Genomic DNA, 24,735 nt, shown 5'->3' with positions numbered 1-24,735 from the left:
AAAAGGGTGTTAAAATTAAACTCTCTCTCTGTAATAACTGACTATGCTACATTGATGTGATTACACAAAAACTTTAAGATGCATTACCATAAAGTATATGAGAAAAATTCATAAAATCCCTATGACAAAGCCTTCTGACAGAATCTTTAATGAAAGTTGGAGAAAGTCTTATTGGAGTGTATTAGCATGTACTATTCTCAGTCTCTCTCACTCTCTCTCTCTGTCTGTCTGTCTGTCTGCTTGTCTCTCTCTCTCTCTCTGTCTCCCTCTCTCCGTCCGTCCGTCTGTCTGTCTGTCTTCTGTTTGTCTCTCTCTCTCCTTCTCTCCCTCTCTCTCTCTCTCTCTCTCTCTAGGCCTATAATTAGCCTTTCTGTGTGGTACTGTATGCAGCCTCCCCAGCCTGCTCATGTTTAATTACAGAGTCTGCTCCTCTCCTGAGAAACACACACTAGCGTTAAAGTAGATTACAGCTCGGAAGCACTCCCTCAGGACACTCACATCTGCAAACAAAACAAAACAAAAACAAAAACAGGCAAACGCAGGCTTTCAGTCACTCTGAATAGCTTTAATCACTATGGCTATTACTGCTGAATCAGATTAGGTTTCATCTGTATTTTATTCCCTGCAGAATTCTAGCACTGCGCGGAGTTAGATTAGTGTGACGTGTCGATTCAAAGCCTTTCTTACCTGTTTCACAATCCAGTACAACAATGGAAATCAATGCTACGCCACACGTAGCTAAAAAAGCCATGTGTATATGCTTGCCTCTTTCTTTTTGTATTACAACCCCCAACTAAGGAAAACTGGTAGACATATACTCTGGGTGTGATGGAACGACACTTTTGCTAGATGTTTGTTGGGGAGGAGTTTCCCTAATCTGTGACTGATGTTATGCCCCCTAGTGGCAAACAGCATGCTTGCGCTAAATTGTGTTTAGACCGTACCCCATGCTCACTTTCATGTACATTTTTAGCAATACACAGATAAGATGCTGCTGGGGAGTTTTTTGTAGGTTATTGTTTGGCCTCGTGTTTCCTGTTGGGCCTCACAGAGTCCCTCTCTTGCTGTTTCACCCGGCCATTAGCTTTGTTGGTGGTACATCAATACTGCCTGTGCTTTTTGTGGTCAACAAGGGTAATATGGTAACCTTGGTGATGTTCTGTGTGGTCCATTGTTTTAAAACAAAAAAGGAGGGGGTGGTAGATTCTAAGAAAGAGAAGCTTTGAGACAATGCAGCGTGATGGTTGTTCGGGGGAGGGGGGGGGGAGGGGAGTGGCTTTTACCTTAATGTAGCAGCTGAGTTGTGGGTAAACTCTCTGGACGCCCAGGAAGATGGACAGTGGGGTTCTGTGAGGGAAAGCTGTGGCGACCACGTGGGTGACTTCAGGGAACGAGAAGATCCTGAAACCGAACTTCTCGAAGAGACGCTGCTGTTCCTCGCAGGGTTTCTCTGGCCCCTCACTCAGAATGCTGCCCACAGCGTAACGGCACTTCTGCGCTGGCACCTAACACACACACACAAACATAAATACACACACACACACACACACACACACACACACACATACATACATACACACAAACATAAATACACACACACACACACACACACACACACACATACATACACACAAACATAAATACACACACACACACACACACACACACACATACATACACACACACACACACGCATATGTTCATACATACAAACACACACACATACATACATATACACACACAGACACACCACACACACACATACACACACACACACACACGCATATGTTCATACATACAAACACACACACATAAATACACACACACACACACACACACACACACATACATACACACACACACACACACACGCATATGTTCATACATACAAACACACACACATACATACATATACACACACAGACACACCACACACACACACACACAGCATGAATATTCAGAATATTCAGTCTATCCCTCTGATTATACACAGATGAATGAGTTAAAGTCTAGTGAGGTTCTTGTTGATAAATGCAATCCAAGTTTGTTTAGCATGTAGCCTTTAGGATATGTCTCAGAGGCCTTGCTATCTTTAATTACCTTTCTTAACATTTTTTTTAATATGCGCACGTACATAAATGAGAAGTTTTACATTATCTTCAGACACAGAGCTGTTCTTCACAGCTCTATCTTTGTCTCATAATCTAATTATCTAGGCAGAGAAGCAACCGTCACTGAGAAACACAAGAGAAACACACAGCACTGTCTACCCCCCGCCATTCGCTAAATTCTTATCAACTGAAAACCCTCAGGGTTCCTGTAGCAATTAACGGTGTAAGAACACGGTCTTACGACACTTCACAAAGTACAAGGTGAAGGAAAAACAAAAAACTCGGCCATTCAGACAAAACTGAAATAAAAAAATGGTCCTCCCTAAAGTTCTTCTCTCTCACGGCTCAGACGAGGCATGCAAACAAACAGTAGGAACAGCCTAGAGACGCCCAGTCGTCTAGATCTAATGAATGTCAAAGACAGAGAGCGAACGCCAGAAAAAAGAGAGTGAGAGTAAAAGAGAGAGAGTGAGAGAGAGAGAGAGAGAGAGAGCGAGAGACAGAGCAGCTTAATGAGGAGACCCATCTCCACTAAAGAAAGGAAAAGAGAGAAAAAAAATTAACAAAGGTATGATAAAGAAACACAGTGCAGGTGGCAACGTGAAAGAAAAAAAAAAAAAAAAAAAAACACAGGGCTTTGAAGAGCTGCGAGTTTCGTCTTTAATTGGCATGTTGGTTAGTTTCAAGGCTATGGAAACTAGCTCAACCCTCTTCTTCATAAGGAATTTCCAACCCAACGTCCTAGCAGCAGGAAACTCTCACATACGGAATCTGATAGAGAACCCACTCAGGGTGTGGCTATCTTTAAGCCTGAGGGAACTGCACGAGGTCACCAGAACTGCAGACCCCTGACAAACGAGGTGCTGGATGGTGCGCTGAGGTCAGGTCTTCTCTCCAGCGGGTCGTCCATTAGAGCGCAAATACAAACTCATTAAGCCCAGCGTGTCTAAGGTCAGGTTCTCCCTAAGCTCCGACAGGAATCAGGAATACGGTATTCCCATGCCTGCGTCCAGCTAAACACCCTTCACACAGGCTCAGAAATGAAACAGACTTTCTCTGTCTTCTGTGCCTGGATGGAAAATTCAGCCCTATTCTTAGACATCCAGGGTGTTCTCAGCTTCTCGACATTTGAATCTTCCTCCCTCCTGCCGAGTGGATTAGTGAAATCCGCACCTCTAAATGCTGAGAACAAACACAATCGGTTTATGAAGTTAGTACCTTCACGTTATTATAGAGAGGCTTTTATGGATTTTACCACCTAGGGTTTCGTGGAGGAATTACCAGCAGGAAAATAGCAAGTCTCAAATAATAATAATAATAATAATAATAATAATAATTGGCTAGAGTCAAACTCCAGTCTTGAAGGGCTGAACTGTGTACAGGTTTTAATCCAACAATGCAGTAAGCTATGCTATTTCATTTCACCAATGAGCGACCTGCCTGTGTTCCCGGGGAGAGAGTAATGAGTGAAATCAGGTGGTCTTGCATTTTTGAAACAAATACGTGCAAATGCTGCTGGACAGCTTAGAAGGATCTACAAGGATGCTGGGACATTTTTGGACACCAAGAGGGGTAAGAAAGAGCAACAGTGTGTCTGATAAAGTCGCTGATTGTAAGTCACTTTGGCTAAAAGCGTCTGCTAAATGCTAAATTGCAAATTGTAATTGTAAACTGATAAAGCTCTTTGCTTTCTTTGTCTATGTATCTCAAATCGCATGCCTCACCCACTCACTGAAACTGACTTATATCACCGGCCCTCCCCTCCACCCCTCCACACCCCCCCCCCCCCCCCCCACCCCACCCCCTCCCAACCACCCTGCTTCTGCCAGCACCTCTCTCTCGCTCTCTCTCCCTCTCGTGCCCAGCAGGGAGACACTGAGTTTCTGTGTAGTCTCTCAGCGGGTACAGGACACTGGAGAGCTCACTAACAAACTGGCCTGTCACTAAGCCCGTCGCATCACAAACACTACCGTGGGAACGGCAGCTGGGTCTCCCGCGGCAACCGTACAGCCACCTTTTGACAAGTGCACTCAGGCCTAACCTCCAGCATGGCCACAGAACCCTGTAAGCGTTGTCTGGGAGACGGGCCCAAGCTGACTTCACTGTAGGTGGACCAGACCTCATCATCCAGCAGATTAATCACTATCACTCCTATACACCATCGTATCTGCTTACTCATATACTTCTTACTATGCATTGATATGTCCACAGAACATCACAATCACATTACGCTGCCATAGTTGCATACTGATTGTAACTGTATCTGTATAAGCTCACCACTGTGATATAATAACTAGCAAATGACTGTGTTCCACTGATGTAAATGCATAAAAACTTTAAGCAGCACATTAGCCACTGTAGTAGAGAGCAGAGAGTACAACACTCTCTCTCACTCTGCTGTAGATTCATGGCAGAAGGCACTAAGCATTAGGGCTGCTGGGTGGTGCATTGAACAGCACAGTGTAATAAAGAGTCTGGGTTTTTATAGGGATACAGTATGACACAGTGTAATAAAGAGTCTGAGTGTCTATAGAGATACAGTATGACACAGTGTAATAAAGAGTCTGGGTTTTTATAGGGATACAGTATGACACAGTGTAATAAAGAGTCTGAGTGTCTATAGAGATACAGTATGACACAGTGTAATAAAGAGTCTGAGTGTCTATAGAGATACAGTATGACACAGTGTAATAAAGAGTCTGGGTTTTTATAGGGATACAGTATGACACAGTGTAATAAAGAGTCTGGGTTTTTATAGGGATACAGTATGACACAGTCTCAGGATCAGGAGGACGGGATGCTGTGCCTCTCAACAGGGGCTGCTCTGGGAATGTAAATGGACCAAATGGAAGATAATAATAATAATAATAATAATAATAATAATAATAATAATTATACATCAACAAAACCACAAAAAAGGCTGATGCATCAGTGAGTCAGGTGGGGAATTGTGGCTTTCTGTTTGTGTCCCGTTCAGTTTGGGTTTTTTTTGTGTGTGTGTGTGGGAGAACAACGGGGTGAGGTCCTAATCTTTCAAGCGGATTTGTCCTCTGTCATAAAGGTTCAACGCAGGGGAGCGGCGACAAAGGCCCTGATGCTGCCCGCACGGCCCTCTGGGAAATTGACTCCGAAACGTCTTTGAACACCAGCCCATTTATTCTTCCTTTCTCAGCCACTCGAGAAACCTCTCACTCTTCTTTCGCTCCGTTCCCTCCTTCTCTCTCTCTCTCTTTCTGTCTGTCTGGACGTGTCTCTCTCCCTACTTCATTGCAGTGGATCAGCTTTTTGCATTCGTGCCATCTGCAGAGAGCCGAGAGCCGGTGTGAAATCACTAATCGACTGGACGGCAAAAAGACACTTGGAAATTCTGGTCCATGAGACGTGCTGATGGTTTGCTGAATGTCAGATGCTTGAGAGTCTTCTCGTGAATCGTGCTGTGATTTAAAAAAAAACAAAAAAAAACTGTTCCTCTTCTTTTCGCAAAGAATCTCCCTTCCTCTCTCTCTCTCTATCTCTGTTGGAATTAAAGATTTCTCCTGCCAAACCAGTGTTTAAACAATCACCATGTAAACTCTAAAACTCTTGTCTGAGACACCTTGACTTTTAATCACATTTCATTTGTAATCAGTTCAAAAACACAGGAAACAATTGGAGCAACAGTCTCCCTTTACATTGTAGACCACACGCAACAGTAAAACACCAACACCATCATTACCAGTCCTCATTTGTGTCTCTATCACTGACGCCAGAACATAGACTTAGACCATAAGGCTTTCTACAAGTGGCTCTGAAATGGCATGTTCATATCAGCCACTGACATGGGATCCCTCACCACCACCACCAACAACAACAACAACAACAACAACAACAACAACAACAACAAATGTATGTGGAACTGCGTGTCTATACTAACTATCTCCGGATGTCCCATGTTGCTCTTTTTTTGGGGGGGGGGGGGGGTTGGTTGGGGGGGTTTTTTTAACGAGGGGAAGCGATTAAGGAGATCAGGCAGACACGAGGAAGAGGAGGAGGAGGAGGAGGAAAAGGAGGTGAAAGAGGGGGAGATGGGGAGAGTGTTGTGTGGCAGCAGTGAAGTGAGAAACCTCTTCAACCATAAGAGTCCATTGTTCTCCAGTCCTGTTCTCGCCCCTCTCCAAGCCTGATCCCATTCCTTAAAGAAACTCTCTCCCCCACCGAGGCTTCTGACCTTGGGAATGGCCACAGAGGTTAATGAGCTGAGATCATTACGCCAATTAGCCGTGCCTGAGGAGGACCTGGCCCTAACTTCACGCAAAAAGGCGCTTTGGCCAGTTACTAATTGGAGGTTTCGGAGGGGGGGGAAAAAAGAGTGTTTTACCCTGACAAAGAGCTTTTGAGAGCAAGGACAGAAACATGTCAGTCAATGCCAAGAGCATTCCACCAGGTCTGATTCACAGAAACGCTGGTACCATGGTGACCGCGGCGACCATGGCGACAGACAGACAGGATACAGACTGTGAGAGATGGCGAGAGGCTATTCAGGCCGCACCATTTATGATGAAGGTAATGATACCACACAGAGTCCATAAAGACACGGTTATGCATACACTGTCTGCTTTCGTAGAACCAAACAGTGCCACAGCGTGGCAACCAATTACTCATATTACAAACGACCAAACAGTGTGTGCCACTAAATGAGAACAAGCACTGGCTTTTGTGTGTGTGTGTGTGTGTGTGTGTGTGTGTGTGTGTGTGTGTGTGTGTGTGTGTGTGCATGTGTGTATGTGTGTGTGCAAGTAACATGCAAGTAACACAAATGCACACCGCACACAACAGAACCAGTGGTATCAAATTCAACCCTAACAGTGTCTGAAAGGAGCATTGTCCCATTCAACCACACACACACGTGCACACACACACATATACACACGCACACGCGCACACACACACACACACACACACACACACAAGTTTTCTCCTCATCTCCAGCTGACCCCTTCTATCCCAGACTTCACGGTCAGTTCTGAGGATTTTGTGTGTTTCTATCATCTGTCTTTCCTCTGAGGGTGAAGCCAGTCTATTGAACTTCTTTAAGTCAAAACACATCACCATCAATTCTCTTTTAAGTCTAATGGAATTCTCCTCGTGGCCCATGCTACAAAAGAGCCCTGTGAATCTAAGAGGATTGTCTATGTGAACAACTAATCAAACAGAAAGCAAGAGGCTCGCCCGCTGCTAACACAACACCGGGCTCAGTCAGACTGCTACACACCCTCACGTGTCACGGAACATAGAACTATAGAATGTCTGGTCTCACAGACGGTCTCATCCAAATAAGGCGAGAATTCCATCATTCTAGAAGAGAGGAGTTCTAAACAAATAGAAATGATAATCTATGACAGTGGTTATAACACGTATGTGGTAAAATGACTGTGGAGATCTGTTGTCTACACCAAAAAATCAGAAAATAATAACCAAAGCCACTTTAAAAACTTATTAAAAATCATTTATTTTTGATGAATGACTATTTATTTTAAAAAAAAATACTACAAAAGGGTTTGTTAGTTTCTATTTTACAAAAAAAAAAAACGGTCGCGTTTTATCCATAGCCCACGTAGGCTACATACGTCAGGAACATGGGTTTTCTCTACAGCAGCCCCTTGTACGCATGTTGGTAGCATATTACCCTTCTCACATCATGGCAAGGCAAATAGCTGTGTGGAAGTCATGCACTTTCCATCTGCAACTGAAATTCCTACGGCGATAGCCGCATACAACTATCTAAATTTTCCTTTGCTTTAGCACCGTACCGTGTCTCGCGATAGCTAGCTTAAACACTGGATCGTCTTCGCTGGGCTGCAGTTAGTGGCGTCTTCACGGTGTAGAAGGAAGGTTTCCAGCACAGATATTGAATTAAGACTGATCTACAACCTGTGGCCAGGGATAAACACCTGTTCCTCCATCGCGCTGATATTTTTTTTGTTTTGTTTTGTCTTGTTCTGCAATACAATAGGCTGATTATTTCTGCAGCAATATACTGCTTCTGTTTTCCTTTTGTATGTTTTGAGGTGATCACTGTGAAACAATTAAATTGTACATTGTTGAATTTATAATTTTGTTGCTGTTTCTCCAGTCTAAAGTACCCGATTTAAATACATGATCAAACAGAATTTGAACACACAAACTTAAGCACACTGTAGACCAGGCTGCATGGTCAATGAGATTTCCTACGGCATCTGTGAGATGGTGACTTGTAGGTGATACTTGCACAATTTGGTTTGAGCAGAGCAGGTACTTGGTCTGAAACATTTGAGAGCCGCTAATCTATGAAAATGACACATAAACACACACACGTTTCTAATTCTACATTCAAAACATAACAATGTCAGTCCGTATTGTTAGCCGAGACTGATCAGTTGGCCTGTAGGCCGATTTTGATGGTCTTACTCTACGTCTAGGAACACTGCCATATCAGAGGCTTCATTCTTCTACTCTCTGCATACCTGCAATGAGACTTGTTTAACGTCACAGTTCATCAGCAAGTTCATTTTTTAGCTGTCTCTGTGAAATTGCGGAAAATACAGAGTTCAGCATTTTTGTAACGTCTAATAAATGAACCCCGGGACAAACGGCAGAGCTTAACGGAAACCTTTAGCGTCTAAATATGTCCCCACAAAAACATACATCCTCGTTTCACTTGGCAACGCGACCCTATTACCGACCGAAATGAGTGAGGTGCTCCGTTCCCGGGAGGGAAGTCGGGTTTAGGAAAGTTCCCCTCTGGCCACTGACTCTGTCCCACAGCTGGAGGCACAGTCTTCACCTGTGTGTTGACATGACATGGGGTGCGATGGAGCATCCAGCCTGAAGGACCACATAGACACTGATCAAAGCCAGTGACTCACTCAGAATGCTATGGGAGCTCACACAAGGATGAAAGCATTCTAGGAAATCAATGCATTTGTCGTCTTTGGTGTTTTCATTTAAGTTTCTAATTTGTGTGTGTGTGTGTGTGTGTGTGCATGAGGGAATGGGTATGCATGTCCTGGCGTGCATGCTTTTGACTGCATGTTCCTCTGTGTGTGTGTGTGTGTGTGTGTGTGTGTGCGCGCGCGCATATGTTCATGTGCGTGAGAAGTTCAGTACAGTAGAACCATCCTTTACTGGAAGGATCCCCCTCACTCTCCAGGCAGAACACAGCACTGCGCAAAGTCAACACAGCGGAGAAATATCCAAACTTCGATGACATTTATCATAATTACAGATGGAAAAACACACTCTGAGATAACAAAACCCAAGCAATATCTGATTCAGTCATTTCCTCAAGATATAAGACAATTCTAATGCAAACTCATTCCTCCTCAACAGCCTCGAGAACAAGATTACTGATCCAACATCTCCATATCAACATCTCCATCTAGTGGTACTACTCATAAACATCCTGACATTCCCAGACTAAGTGGCACAGAAAATCTCCTCATGAAAAACCGATTAGAGGCATAATTGAACTAAAAATAAATGTTGGTTATATTCTTAGCCTGACCGATGATCTGAGTGATGATCAGAGTCTCGTCTGGAAGCGACTGGGATTACAGTCTCTCTGTTTGTTTCTCAAACACAGACACAATCTCTCCATTTGTTTCACTAACACAGACAAAATCTCTCCGTTTGTTTCTCTAACATAGAGACAATCCCTCTTTTTGTTTCTCGAACACAATAACAATCTCTCTGTTTGTTTCTCAAACACAGAGACAGTCTCTCCGTTTGTTTCACTAACACAGACACAATCTCTCCGTTTGTTTCTCTAACATAGAGACAATCTCTCCGTTTGTTTCTCTAACATAGAGACAATTCCTCTGTTTCTCTAACACAATAACGATCTCTCTGTTTGTTTCACTAACGCAGACAAAATCTCTCTGTTTGTTTCTCAAATACAGACACAATTTCTGTTTGTTTCTCTAACACAAAAACAATCTCTCTGTTTTTCATACTTACACACAATCTCTGTTTGTTTCTCTAACACAGACACCGTCTCTCTGTTTCTCTAACACAGACACAGTTGCACTGTTCATGTCTCACTGCAACACAAACACAATTTCACTGTCTCACTGCAACACAAACACAATTTCACTGTCTTGCTGTAACACAAACACAATTTCACTGTCTCGCTGCAACACAAACACAATTTCACTGTTTTGCGGTAAAACAAACACAATTTCACTGTCTTGCTGTAAGACAAACACAATTTCACTGTCTTGCTGTAACACAAACACAATTTCACTGTCTTGCTGTAACACAAACACAATTTCACTGTCTTGCTGTAACACAAACACAATTTCACTGTCTTGCTGCAACACAAACACAATTTCACTGTCTTGCTGTAACACAAACACAATTTCACTGTCTCGCTGCAACACAAACACAATTTCACTGTCTCACTGCAACACAAACACAATTTCACTGTTTTGCTGTAAGACAAACACAATTTCACTGTCTTGCTGTAAGACAAACACAATTTCACTGTCTTGCTGTAACACAAACACAATTTCACTGTCTTGCTATAACATGGACACACTTATCTTCATGTGCTGGAAAAAGCAACATACGGCTGTTTAATTATGTAAAGAATGTGCAATACATTAGGCTCTGTAAAATGTTCATGCTTATGATTACACTAATATTTCTCGCTCTGTTTCTCTCTCTCTCTCTCACTTACAACCGACGACTTAATTCCACCCATAAAAAAAAACTAATGATCCTCAAATTAGCCTATGCTAAACTGCTCACTTTCAAAACACAAGAATATTTTACTGCACAAACATACAGAACCAAAGACAAATGTCTGTAGTCAAAAGCAATGTGTTTTCTTTCAACCACAGCCATTAGGCTCTGTCTTAAGAAAAACAGAATTTCCAAGTCAGTCTTAAAAAAACAACAACAACAAAAAAAACAAGTTAGTGTTTCACTCACTACAAATATGCAATCATCCCAATTCATTGCTCAAGACCCCGTCTGGAATATCCTGCCACTGTGTGACGATCTGTTATTGAAACTGTAATTATGCTGTTGTTGTTATTATTACATATGCATGCACACAGACACAGTTTTATTTTTGGTGCTCTGTGGCTCAGCTTGAGTAAACACCACATGGGAGTTGTAGTTTCCTCTCCGTGTCCAGTACTCTCCTTTCCTCTCTCATTCTGACACTGTGACGTTTAACATTCTGGAGGATGTTTCACTGGGGAACAGGATTGGCTGTGAAGAGGTTGCTTTTAAAGTAATAAAAATGTCCATGTCAGTAGACAACCAGCCAGAGAGTGTAGGTCAAAAGGAGAAATCCTCTGGGTTTGTATGTAGTGATGGAAAAGACTGGTAGGAAATGCTGGCACTGACAGAAGTCCATAGGCCTTCATCACACATCCACTGACTAGTAAGGGGGTTCAAGCAAATTTAAAACACACACACACACATACACACACAGACACACTCACAAGAGTTGGAATAACTCAGGGCTACTGCCTCATCTCTCTTATTACACAGATGCAGACAAAAAGAAACACTTAAAAGCAAACCTAAAGTACGTTTTCTTCTGGCCTCTGGCGATAGTGCACTGGCAAAGGAAACTCCTAATCTGGCCCTGGCATTTCCGTAAAATGTTGACGTTATTGTCTTGACTTCATTTGGTCTGGCTTCACGGCTCGTGAACTGTAGTGAGATGCCTCATTTTAACCATACATCACACACCTGAAATACGCAACTGTAAAATAACACTTTACACATGAGGCGTCTCTTAACTATAGTGAACATAACGGGCGAACTATAAACTACAGACCATTTAAGGCCATATTCGCCTCCTGATGTGAAACAGAAAAATACCATTCGGTCGCACAAAAAATTCAAATGTTAGGCCTATCAAATGTCACACGATGATGAACTGGACCACGCCGACCTCTGGTACGGCCTAACTTGCGTTTAAGAGAATACTTCAGCAAACAGAGTACTGTTCAAACAGAAGGCGCATTCAGCTCTACTTACAGCACTCTGTCATGTGAAGCAGTGGTTAGTGTTGCAATGAGCATCTTAGTAGATATTAGTATCTTAATACTTTGGCACGCAAAGCCGATCAAACACATTGAAAAAAACCCCACAAATCATTGGATAGGAGAGTGCAACAGATCAATAACTCAATGGAACGCATAAATAAAAGCGCCAATTAAGGAGCGTAGTCGGATAAGACATTGCTTAAGCCATTCGGTCAACCTCGAAATGCCACATCATGCTATGTAACCAAACTGAACGGATCCTCTGACATCCTCACCTTCTTTGGGTCGTCGTAGAAGATTCCTATGCTGGGGAGCTTCGGTCCAATGCTGCAGCTTTCTGTGAAAAGCGCTCCGCAGTCTTTGTAAGGGCCCTCTGTGAATTTGTACGCTATTGTAATGTTCTTTATGGGAGGCGAGCCAGTCCCAATGGTGACTTCCGATAGCAGTCCAGAGTACAAAACGTAGCCAAGAACCGTTAAGAAAAGACTTATTATGAAGATGCCGATCAGACTTAAGATCCACAGTTCAGACATGTCGCCCAAAGAAACCTGATAAAAAGTGCACAAATCTTACCGCACCTTCGCAGTTTTATATGACACTTCAGTTAATCAGAGTGCGAAATCCGTTTAATCTGATGCTGAGGAAGGTAGGAAGCCACCTAACTAGGGACTTGGGGCAACTGAAATTTGCCACAAAATCAACCTGTTTATACAATTTTTAGCGTATCCTTATAAATTCCTACATTTGTTTGTTGTGCGTTGATATAAAATGATTCCAAAACATCAGATTTGAGGAAGGCTAGCCAATAAAATCCATAAACACAGGACCATGTTCATATTGTGACTTACTTCCTGGACACACCACGTGACTGTTTTCGGAACGCACTTTATTAAATAATCCAAAACAAAAGTCATTCGAATCACTTGCAATTTAACACACGCAGATGTGACATTTTAAAGCGTTTTCAATTTTATCCTTTGTAAAATCATACAGACTTAACACAGATTTTAATTAAGTCATATTTGGCAATGGCTATGCCAAAAAGAAATTTAGGCCTGTACATCCTTAAACGCACGTGCAGACGTTTGAAATGTTGTTGCTGTCGTCGTCGTTGTTGTTGCTTTTAGGTCCCTAATATTGAAAATATTGAAAATATTGTAAGCTTGCGTCATTGTGCGGTTAAACAGTTTCATGTGTTATTTTCACCAAAATATTTTATTATGTATTGACAAACCAGGATCTGTGTTTTGTAATCTAATTTAATGGAATCCAAAAGCCTTAAAAACTGCTCCTTTCGCTCCGACACTGCAGTGTTTTAGATAAGTTACGCCTTACTTTCTATAAGTCAAGTCAAGTCAAATCACTTTTATTTATATAGCACATAAAAAAACAACAGGAATTGACCCAAAGTGCTTTCCAGTCAAGGCAGAAGGATTATTAATACTAGTATACGTGGACAAAACGAATAAGGAGTATGTATAAAGGCAGGACTAAGAGAGAACAGATAAAATAAAAGCGCAAGAACAGAAAGAAATACCAGATAGAAAACAAAAAACTAGATAACCAAGGTAAAAACTGAGATAAAACAGATGAGTGAAAAGAATAACACATAAAAGGCAAGATGAAGATGATAAATACATAAAACAGGTAAAAAGATATTAATTTCTTTATTCAAGGTTCTCCTTTCCCATTTTGTAAACCATGAAAGAAATCGCCCCATTTAAAGAAAAAGGAAAAACAATTAGGAGTGTTCAGCCGTTTTAGTTATTAATAACAGTTCATTTCAAAGTGTCTCAACGTCTTTTGGAAAACTGTTGATGTCAAAAACCTGAGGGAAAAAAAAAACAAAAATCTCACTGAGAACAGAAAATCTTTTTTTTTTTTAATTCTCCAAACTTTCTGCTTTTTATGTTGGTTGAAGCCCTAAAGTTTTGAGGTAAAGAAAAAAAAACTTTCTCAGAACTCAGAGTCTCCGTTAAGGTTTTCTTGTTTTTTCCCTCGGTTTTCCTTGACACCAGTGTCTCCACCTAGTGGCAACGTGCCTTCCATCCACAGCTTGAAACTTTACACGGCCGAGTCTGCAGCTATACAATCGTATGGAAACATCTGCCGAACGTGACTCTGTCTACTTGTCTACAACTTTTTCCTGTGATTTAAACAACCTTTACCTCGTTGGCAGTTGTGCTTCAGGGAGAGTCGGTGGATGACTTTTTAGACGATGTATTTTTCTAACACTGGCCAATCACAGTCTTTCCAAGCCGTGGATTTTTCTCTGCTGTGAATCTTTATTATTGATTACATATGAACTCACAAGCATTGCAGTTCCAAGGCGTGAAATACCGTATTCAGATTCATCACCGTGACATTTCAAATAAAACGTGACATGGATTATAAAGTGTGATGATGAAGTATGGGTGCTACAGATTTGCAGCATTTAAAACAATGACGGAGAAAATCAAAGTGCTGCAGCCATGGTTACTGTCCTCTCAACAATTAATTAAAATTCCGTCAGGATTTTCACTGTCTCTTGTATGCGTCACTTAGTTCCCACCATTTTTTTTTTCAGATCTCATTAATGAATTAAAAAGATTAAAGATAAGCAAAACTCCGTGAACAAAGTTCTTTTAACTCTGAAACAGACCAAGTAAAACACATTTTAGCATTAATACAAGGCTAAGTCTGAAGATGTAGCATAGATTGCTAATCAGTCGTGATCTACCTTAAGAGTACAAGGAATAAAGCTAATGCTTCTGGCTACTACAAGAGCTGCTGATTTCTGGGTTTACAGAAACTGCAGATCGATACGATGATATGACACAGCTCAGTAATTAATAGTATTGTTCAGCAAAACAGAAAGAAAAGTCCTGTTTTTCAGACACGTGCAAAGGCGCTAAATACGTCATTTTTTAGGCGACCGTATCTCTGATGTCATCAAACAGCGCGCGATATTTTATCCAGCGCTGTCGCATTTATGGCGCACCTTTTACCGTGAGCCGGCAGGTCGTGTTTTAGAGGAATAATAAAGCATTTGGTGGGTATATTTTTGAGTGATTCTAGGCAACATGATATAGGAAGGTTATATTGAATGCGTTGTACGTTGATTGTCCCTATAGGACTCTCATCAATTGTTTAAATGGGGTTAGCTAACTTGCTTGTGCTAGCGGGGTCTATGTGAGTGTTGTGCTACCTGAGTATAGATAGCTATTAGCTGGTGGTTTTGTGGTAACAGTTAATATATTTATGGAATAAAAAGCTATAGTAGTGCTCAAGGCTCACCACTGCAGTCTTTATCGCCTGCTGCGCAGACGTATCACTCCACCGTAGTCGAATGCAACTGACAGTTAGTGTCGCCAGCCCGCTAACGTTAGCACTTCTATTAATATACAATGTAATACAGTAGATGTCTCAGCTCTTTCTGTATTCTTGACCTGGTGGAACTTACATTAAAGCTGTTTTATTTTCCACCTCCCGAAGTAGGAGGGTAATCGGAATCCGCTATGAGTTTATTTGGGACAAGCTCCGGGTTTGGAACAGGAGGAACGGGTGTGTTTGGCAGCACCACGACAGATAGCCATAATCCTATGAAGGTATGTTTTCCTAATTTCGGAACAGAATCCACATATTACATGCTTCATCAACCACTCAATAATAATATTCATCACTTCCTTCTTCAATTTTCTCAGGATGTAGAGGTTACATCCCCTCCCGACGACAGCATTAGCTGTTTGGCCTTCAGCCCGCCTACTATGCCAGCCAACTTTCTGATTGGGGGCTCGTGGGCTAATGATGTAAGTGATTATAAACATTTTTTTCCCCCCTGTGCTGATCAGTTTGTGTAACATCAGTACAAAAATACCAGAGGCTTTGCATGCTTAACAACATTGGTCAGCTCTCTGGTCCACTGTGGCCTTCGCAGTTATGTCTTGTTTACATTCGTCAGTGGAAAATGTCAGGAACTCAGACATGGTACAGCTACAGCAGAGAGAATGAGAGCCAGACAGAGAGAATAGATCGTCTAGATGAGTGTATGTTTTCAGAGGGACAGAGAAGGAGTAGACAGATAAGAAGATGTGCATGTTTTCTATACCTGATCTTTTAGGGCTTACGTTTCGCATTCCAGAGACCCTAGCTGGGCGGATGAAGAGATGTTTTGTGTACGTGATCTCTGAGGTGTTGTGTAAATATGCCTGTGGGGGCCGTCTGGGTGAGGTTCACTCTATGTCTGCGGTTTGCAGGTGCGATGCTGGGAGGTGCAGGACAATGGTCAAACTGTTCCCAAAGCCCAACAGATGCACACAGGACCAGTACTGGACGTGTGCTGGAGTGATGTCAGTAAATACAATGCCAAACAGAGAGTGTTGTTGTTTTTGTTTTGTTGTTATTGTTTTTTTTTCTTAAACCACAGTCTTACGTTTCTCTTTTTTTTTTTTCCTCAGTTGAATCACGCTGCGTATCCATCATGCTATTGTATTGTTTAGCTGTAAATATTGTTTATGGCCGTTGTGGAATGAAGTACGGGGTTTTTTTTGTTGTTGTTATTATTCTGTGTGATGCTACTTTCTTAGACTGTGGTTGAGTCATATTTCATTATCAGCTTTGCAGTGTAATTCAGTTCTTAAGTTTTCTGGCATTACCCAGCAAACTCCGGGCTGGTAAAGCAGTTAATGTTTTTCGATGCGGTAGAAAAAAAAAAACAGTTCTGAGTCAATGTCTCAGTGTCTGCTAATGTCTCCAACACATTCCAGAGGTTAATTGGTAAGAGGCCTGTGTGTGGTGCTGTTTTAACAGGATAGCAGTAAAGTCTTCACAGCATCCTGTGACAAAACAGCCAAGATGTGGGATCTGAACAGTAACCAGGCTATGCAAATAGCACAGGTAATCCCAGCCAATAGCGATCACGTGCAAGAACGCATCACAGTGCATCCCTGTTACAATCTAATAAGAGTCATGTGACTCATCATGAGATGGTTGAAGTTTACTTTTGGGGGTTTTTTTTGTTTGTTTGTTTGTTTATTTGGGGGTTTTTTTCAGCATGATGGTCCAATCAAAGCAATCCACTGGATAAAAGCACCAAACTACAGCTGTGTCATGACTGGCAGCTGGGACAAAACCCTGAAGGTATTTTATTATATATATTTAGGCTTTTTTCCCCCCACTGTTGTAGACTTGCGAGGCTCGGTTGTCCTTGAAAGGAATCAAATATGTGAAAAAATCTTTAATTGCTGCTAGTCCTCATTTCTGAGACAGTCTTATTAACAAAGACATGTCTCTTAGTTCCGAAAATGTGCAAAAGTGTTTTGGGTTTTTTTTTTAATCAGTGTTCTTTTTTTACAGATATTAGAGTCAGTAGAGGGTCCTTATTTAGAGACTCATGTGAACAGACCTCTGCTTGTCCTCACCCCAAATTCACGTTTCTCCCAAAGTCATTTCTCTAAGCAGAGGAAAGCCATTTTAAGACAGAGTAGTTAAAGTCTTTTCTCCAAGCAGATCCAAACCGTTTTAAGCCAAACTAAAGTCGTGTATGCTTTAAGGAGGAGGGCATTTGAAATGGCAGTGGCAGGTTGCTTTGATGTCATCTTATGTTTTTGTTGTTGTTGTTTTTTTTTTAACTTGACAGTTCTGGGACACTCGTTCACCGAACCCCATGATGTCCCTGCAAATGCCAGAGAGATGCTACTGCGCTGATGTGGTATGTCTTGGGGGGGCAAACAGGGTTTTTTTGGGGTTTTTTTTAGTAATTGACACTCGCTGTGTCAGTAGTACTTAAATATTTCGCTTTTTTTTCCCCCTCTGTTTTGGTTTAAATCATACCTCATACCTCTGACGCTGGCGTATTTACCCTTCTCTTTTACACTATTTATGTCGGCATTGACTAGTATCAATAAGTGTGTGTGTATTTGATGATACCTGTCTACGCATACATGCTATTTCGGTACACGGGTAGTTATGCACTCCCAAGCAATTTCAAGTTTCATAACACTGCATATCAACATTTATCATTCATTCTGTGAATCAGATGTGTTACAAATCTATCCCATGCAAGTGGTAGATGAGTTGTGTGTTTGTGTGTGTGTGTGTTTGACAGGTCTACCCTATGGCAGTGGTGGCCACAGCAGAGAGAGGCCTGATTGTTTACCAGCTGGAGAACCAGCCCTCAGAATTCAGACGTATTGATTCACCCCTTAAACATCAGGTGAGTACCATAGAAAACACCCCTCTTTTCTGTCTCACTCTCTCATTCTCTCTGTCTCTCATTCTCTCCATCTCTCGTTCTCTCTGTTTCTCATTCTCTCTCTCTCTCTCTCTCTCATTCTGTCTCTCTCTCTCATTCTCTGTCTCTCATTCTCTCTCACTCTCGTTCTCTTAAATTCTGTCGAGTCTTCAGCTCCCACCCCAGCTCTGAAGCTCTGGTTTACTTGGAGAGAAACTGAACATTGCCAATCAAAAGACAATGAGATGTGTTTTATGAGTCTGTGCTGTATTGGAGCAGGGCATGCTAAGGCAACATGTATTGTACAGTGTAAGTGAGAAGTTACTCAGCTGCTGTGAAATCTCTGTGGCAGAGCTGGCTTCCATTTTGGTTTTCTTTTTTTTTTTACCTCAGATCTTGTTCTCTTTCTCATCCTCTAATTTGGATATTCAGGCTACACTGCTTGTTGTTTTTGTTTGTTGTTATTTTCCCTCTATTTTATATTGATTTTTCTCTCTCTCTCTCTCTCTCTCTCCCTCTCTCTCCCCCTCTTTCTGGTGTAGCATCGCTGTGTGGCTATTTTTAAAGACAAGCAGAATAAACCCACTGGATTTGCACTGGGTAGCATTGAGGGACGGGTTGCCATTCATTACATAAACCCTCCAAACCCGTGAGTCACAATCTCTCACAGTCGTGACTGACTGTTCACTCACAATGCCAGAGCGTTCTCTCAAACGCCGCTTTGAGAATAGACGTACGTGTTTTAGTATTTCGTGTTTGTTTTAAACCACAATCATGTGTGTCCAATCCAGAGCCAAGGACAACTTCACCTTCAAGTGCCACAGGTCCAATGGAACCAATAATTCCACCCCTCAAGATATCTATGCTGTAAGTTCCAGAACACTCAACTACAAAAGCATTCTGGTGTCAGGAGGCAAACAGTCATCCACCACATGGCATAGTTAGGTCACATCCTCAGAAGAGCAACGTGTGTGGGGTTTTTATAGGATAAACTTTGAATAGCCCAGCAGTCAAGGCTATGAACACCAGACAAAAGAGCTCTTAAGCCTATGAAGTGCTGGAATGGAAGTAAATTAAAATATGTAGTGTAACATACACAAAAACACTCACTCTCATACTTTAGGTACATACTCATAACTTGCTTCCATATCTATATAAGAGGTTTACTGTGAATGCGCACTGTGCAGTTTATTGCATGTGTCAGAGATATTGATGAACTTCTCATTCTGTCTTGCTCTTTCTCTTTGTCTCTCTCTCTCTCTCTCTCTCTGTCTCTGTCTCAGGTCAATGCCATCGCCTTCCACCCTGTCCACGGCACTCTGGCCACAGTCGGCTCTGACGGACGCTTCAGTTTCTGGGACAAAGACGCCCGCACTAAGCTGAAGACCTCAGAGCAACTGGATCAGCCAATCACAGCCTGCTGCTTCAACCATAACGGAAACATCTTTGCCTATGCCTCCAGCTATGATTGGTCAAAGGTAAAGTGAGGTCATTGTCTACACGTGCGGCCATGGTTGTTTCAATTAGGGTCTTCAGAGTGAACATCTGTCATTGGAGGTTTATTAATTTTAGGAGTCTTTGCTCTTGACTGTAGGGTTGGGGTTGGGGGTTGGGGGTGGAGTGGGGGTCAGTATTTCTCATCCACAGTCTGTGCATCAGCACATGCTGACTCTAGCCCAGCACCGACACTCCAGATTACTTCTGTCATGGCTTTTGTCTGTTGCCGGGCTGGTTTTAACCTGTCATAGACTGTGTCTTCAGGATTGGTGCTGACAAATAATATATGTACATATATATGTGTGTGTGTGTGTGTGTGTGTGTGTGTGTATATGTGTATGTATGTGTGTGTGTGTGTGTATGTGTGTATATATATATATATATATATATATATATATATATATATATTTTTTTTTTTTTTTTTTTTTTTTTTTTCTTTTTGAACATATTATTACTGTAAACATTAATACTAAAACACTTTTTGAAAAAAAAGAAAGAAAGAAAGAAAGAAAACAGTGCAATGACAGAGATGGTATTCCTCTATGTCAGTAAACCTTCCTAAAATGTAATGTAAAGTAATGTGTGCCCAGATGCTCTCATAGGTTTAAAAAAAGAATTTCTTCTAATAACCACTCAGAAAGGAGCAGGAGTGATGATGTTGTGGATCTTCTGATGACCTCTCTTCCTCTCTCTCTCTCTCTCTCTCATTCTTTCTCTCTGTCTGTCTGTCTGTCTCTCACTCTCTCTCTGTGGTGCTGATAGGGTCATGAGTACTACAACCCTCAGAAAAAGAATTACATCTTCCTCCGAAACGCCGCAGAGGAGCTGAAACCCCGAAACAAGAAATGGTGAGAGACGGGTCCAGCCGTCGGCCGTTACCGTGGAAATGCCGTTGCCAAGAGCCGGCTGTCCTCTTGGTGGCCTTTTTTTCCCTCTCTTTTTTTTTTTTCTTTTTTCTTTTTCTTTTTTGACACTCCACAGGGTGTCCCATGGAGGTTTGCATGCAGGGGTGTACGTGGGCACTTTTGGTTTGCTGTTTTCTTTTTGTTTTTGGGGGGTTTTTTTTGTTGTTGTTGGGGGGTTTTTTTTGTTTGTTTGGGGTGATTATTTGCCTGGAAGCCTTCTTTGGAAAAGAATTTGAGAACAGCTGTGTGTAGTGCATAGCATGAAGATGTTCTCTGAAGTGAAAACCAACTCTGACTGGTTTAACTCAGCAGCTCAGGACTGTGCTACCCTCGGGCTTCAAAAGTCCCTCTTTTTTTAAAAAAAAAAAACGAGCTGTTTCCATGGTAATCTGAGTAGTCTTAAATATCAGTGATCAAATCACTGCTGGGAGTCACTGCTCATTCCAGATGATCAACACTATTTATTAAATATGATTTGGCAAAATCAGTATAATTATGTTACAGTACGTAAATCATTTTTGAGAAATTTGTGCTTTAATATAAGACAGCCAAAGATTGTGAAATTAGATGAATTATATAGATAAGATTTCTTAGAGCTTGTTAAGCATCAAGCAGATTTTTATGGAGTGTATTTTATCATGTGTGGGGAGAGGAGAGAGGAAAAAAAAAAGACAAATCAATAAACATCATTTTGGGAAAAGAGAGAGAATGCTCTAATGACTGACGCCTCCCCTTCCTGTCTTTAGATTCGTCAAGCCGAGTTGCGTCACAGAAGACCTGCTTTAGTCTGTATATACGGGAGAGAGAGAGAGAGAGAGAGAGAAAGACAGACCCCTTCCTTTTGGCTTACACCTGGACCAATGGCGTGGCGTTTCGTACTTTGTATGGACCAATCAGAAGGGGCAGCCTGCCCAAATGCAATGTCAGCTGTGGCTTTTTGGTCAAATGAAAGAAAACAGCGCTTAATAATCTTGGTATATATGGTGTTGTTTTTTGAAGGGTTTTTCTTTTTCCTTTTTTCCTTTTTTTTTTTTTTAAATGTTTCTTTGTTTGTTTAATTTAGAAATTATTCATGTCTTCAGCTCTTTTATTTTTATACTGCCTCCCAAAGACCTGATTCTCTTCCTTGGTTTTTGCTGTCACATCATGGTGTAGTTTATGTGGAAAAGAAGAAATAAATAAACCTCCAGACCCTTATCTGAACATTTTTTTTTAAATATATATATTTATATATATATATATATATATTTCTCTCATATCTTCCATCTCGAGGTAAAGGAAATGTATTGTGTATGACAAATATTTTCAGGTCCAGATTCATTTTCTCAGCTGCAGTACTGTAGACTGAAAACCCGGCCCGTTTTTGATCCAGTCCAGAGCTAAGGGACCTCCTATTCAGCTCGTCCAGCGTCAAGCGTGGTCTCGATATTTAGATTCAGCTAGTGCTGCAAGTACTGAATGTGATTAAAGATGTGTTGTGGTTATAGATAAACCACACTCAGTCTGCAGTCTTCTTTACACACTACACACCATGGGAGAATTAGCGTGTCGGCAGTGTTTGAAAGTTGGTCCATGTAGTAAGGTGGGTTCGCAGCCAGGTTTTCCTATCCACTAGGTGGCAGTAGAGGGTATGTGAAGGGAGATGATTTGGTAGAGAAAAAGGCGGAGGGGGAGCGTGCTCACAAAAGATGCAAGGATATAAAGTAGCTCGTGAGAGTGGTATTCCGAGTACTATAAACGTACACTAACCCTAAACCCCTGATGTGACGCACTATAGTCCAGTCCCAAGTGCTACTCGGCACAACCCTTGTCTGTGCTCTCCCACTACAGATCAACCGATGTTCATGGACTAGATTAGAGAAAGTAAGTAAAATTTTTATTGATACAGCTCTAATCTAAATTACCATGGGCTGTTCGAGAAGAAATCCCTATTAATTAAATGAAAATACAGTAACAATTAAAGAGATAAAAGACATCATCAACATCAGAGGACTTGTGACTGAATCTCTTTCCTTCATGTAATGTTAGGGGGGGGGGGGCGGTTTCCTCACATTATCACTCTCAGCGAATGAGGTAGAACTTTTTTCTTTTGCAACAAAACTGTGCATCCTTATTTGCTCCCCTGGAATAAAAACAGCGACACACTGATTTCTAAGACCTCGACACACTTACACCGCTGATATTTCGTTTTGTAAATGGCTTGTGTCCACCAAAGTATTCATATGTGTGGTATTTTTAAACGGAATTCTGATCAAACCTGACCAAAGGAGGGGCATTGACCTATAGGCAAGTACGGACTTGTCATTTTATACTGTATCAACATCAAATAACCACTAGAGGGAGTGCCGTTACCTCTATATTTTTTTAAGTGAGACGCAAACTCAAAATTTAAGGATCAAAGCTTGAGAATGACACAAAAGTAGTCTGTGAGAAAGACTGGGAATTTAAGATTGAGATATTTATCAGTTGGATATGAACTAGGAGGAAAGGGAGGTACAAAGAGTTCATGTGAAAAGATTGTCAGGTAATGGATGGTACAGGTGTGAAAATGGCGCTTTATTGGGGTCATTAGAATGGCACTTCAGTGTCGCGTACGTCTCAGATACTTCGCAGTCACGTTCCAATACAGTGTAGGTGAGAATCTGGTGCCGTTGGTCATTCTTAGTGAAAAAACTGTGTAATTTTACAATAAACCACGTTTGGTTACGCCTCCCTTTCTAGTATTGTCATTTTTAGTTGCTCAACATTTATAACAACTGATGGCGCCCTGGCTGTGTGTTCACAAATGTGGTTGTTTGAGTTGGCAATGACAGCGGCTCTATGATTTTTTGAGAGTGAAGCAACCATAATACAGTCTATTCTTTTACTTGCCCCGGCATGCCTTGGTATCAAGGCATGCATGTCCGACCTTAATAACTGAAGGAAAGAACCCTATGACATGAGCCGTGGTCGGGTCAGCGTTGCTGCGGACATTGGCAAATACAAGAAACAACGTCGCGAATTTACAGATAAGACTGCAGAAATCTGTAGACCTCGGTGAAACCACATGACATTTGACTACGACACGACGTGTTTTGTTCAAGATGTCTCACATGTAAGCAAACTGACGCTGTTGCGCGTGTAATGTAGAGACAGATTGTGAGAGATATGAGCTAGTTTGTTCATTTCAGCACATTTTTCTTGTTAACCTGTCGTTTAGGCAATATTTCAGCTCCCGGAGTTTAGATAGTTGGATGTAAAATTAAGTGTCAACATCAGAAACACCACTAAATCAATCGAAGTCAGAACGAGTGTTGTTTACTCTCACTGAGCCCTGGCCACAACGAACTACGTTGCTAGAGGCCAGACGTTTTATTGGCGTCGTGTACCGCGTGGTGCCCTGTTAAAACATTGGTTTATGGTTTGTGATGACTTTCATCGAAGAAAAATGACACGGTGAAAATTAAGGCGCACTAAAATGGCGGGCTTAACAATTGGACACATTTCCTCACTTAATGTCAAATTTTTTTGAAGTCGGTTAGTAGCCCTCAGAATGTTAACGGTTTTTGTTTTTGCAACGATTTTCAAAGTCTTCTTTACTGGGAAAAGCAAACAGTGAACAGAATATGGGGGAAATTCTCCTCCTTATTTAAACATGGTTTCAAATGTGAATTACTGTTGCAGATTGGGCACACTTTTTATCCAAAATAGAAACTAATGTTTAGCAGAATAGGAGGTTTAAACATATCTCTAAGCATTCCACGTGTTTTGTTCTCTTTGGCGGAAACCATGTATTTCTAATTCCGCCTTGAACGAGTACAGTAGTACTTTCTTTGTTTGGTCTGCGCGAAGACAAAAGCAGGTGCAAGTCTCTAAGGGGCGGGGTAATAGAGGGACTGACTGCGAAGGACATAGGCTAAGACACTGAGAGGCGTGGCCACGTTTTGTCAGTATATATACATGCTCTCCCCCAATCTCTTTAGGCATTAATGAAACTAGTGATCCGTAGT

General features: G+C 41.6%; 2 protein-coding genes across 4 annotated transcripts in view; one reads left to right on the top strand and one right to left on the bottom strand.

Annotated features, from left to right (window-relative positions):
* tex264b (testis expressed 264, ER-phagy receptor b) overlaps window positions 1-12,669 on the bottom strand; it is a 49,320-nt gene extending 36,651 nt beyond the window's left edge. Inside the window, exons 1-2 of the mRNA XM_030777202.1 lie at window positions 12,409-12,669; window positions 1,284-1,505 (exon numbers count right to left, since the gene is read on the bottom strand). Of these exons, the coding sequence (XP_030633062.1) occupies window positions 1,284-1,505; window positions 12,409-12,666 (480 nt within the window). The 5' untranslated portion in view covers window positions 12,667-12,669. The remainder of the gene's footprint in view (window positions 1-1,283; window positions 1,506-12,408) is intronic.
* A 2,419-nt stretch (window positions 12,670-15,088) lies between these two features.
* Window positions 15,089-21,910, top strand: rae1 (ribonucleic acid export 1). Of its 3 annotated transcripts, XM_030777140.1 has the most exons (13): window positions 15,096-15,164; window positions 15,611-15,720; window positions 15,817-15,921; window positions 16,369-16,461; window positions 16,922-17,008; window positions 17,165-17,251; window positions 17,751-17,822; window positions 18,219-18,326; window positions 18,887-18,993; window positions 19,136-19,211; window positions 19,628-19,822; window positions 20,604-20,689; window positions 21,493-21,910. In XM_030777140.1, coding segments are annotated over exons 2-13 (1,107 nt in total). In that variant the 5' UTR covers window positions 15,096-15,164; window positions 15,611-15,630; the 3' UTR covers window positions 21,494-21,910. The 3 variants fall into 3 exon arrangements, with proteins under 3 accessions (XP_030632999.1, XP_030633000.1, XP_030632998.1); XM_030777139.1 differs by lacking the exon at window positions 21,493-21,910 and having other exon boundaries at window positions 15,089-15,164; window positions 15,608-15,720; window positions 20,604-20,693; XM_030777138.1 differs by lacking the exon at window positions 21,493-21,910 and having other exon boundaries at window positions 20,604-20,693.
* The last annotated feature ends 2,825 nt before the right edge of the window (window positions 21,911-24,735 follow it).

This window comes from Chanos chanos, chromosome 6 (assembly GCF_902362185.1).
Source record: "Chanos chanos chromosome 6, fChaCha1.1, whole genome shotgun sequence".
In the NCBI taxonomy this organism is placed as follows: Eukaryota; Metazoa; Chordata; class Actinopteri; order Gonorynchiformes; family Chanidae; genus Chanos; species Chanos chanos.
Note: the sequence above shows the minus strand (reverse complement) of the source record. Positions and strands in the feature narration are given on the sequence as shown.

Excerpts from the sequence above, each read along its gene's own strand:
- rae1 (XM_030777139.1), top strand. The coding sequence starts at position 15,631 with ATGAGTTTATTTGGGACAAGCTCCGGGTTTGGAACAGGAGGAACGGGT. Across the intron at positions 15,721-15,816 it reads ATAGCCATAATCCTATGAAG|GATGTAGAGGTTACATCCCC; the intron begins GTATGTTTTCCT and ends CAATTTTCTCAG. Across the intron at positions 19,823-20,603 it reads CCAGCTATGATTGGTCAAAG|GGTCATGAGTACTACAACCC; the intron begins GTAAAGTGAGGT and ends TGGTGCTGATAG.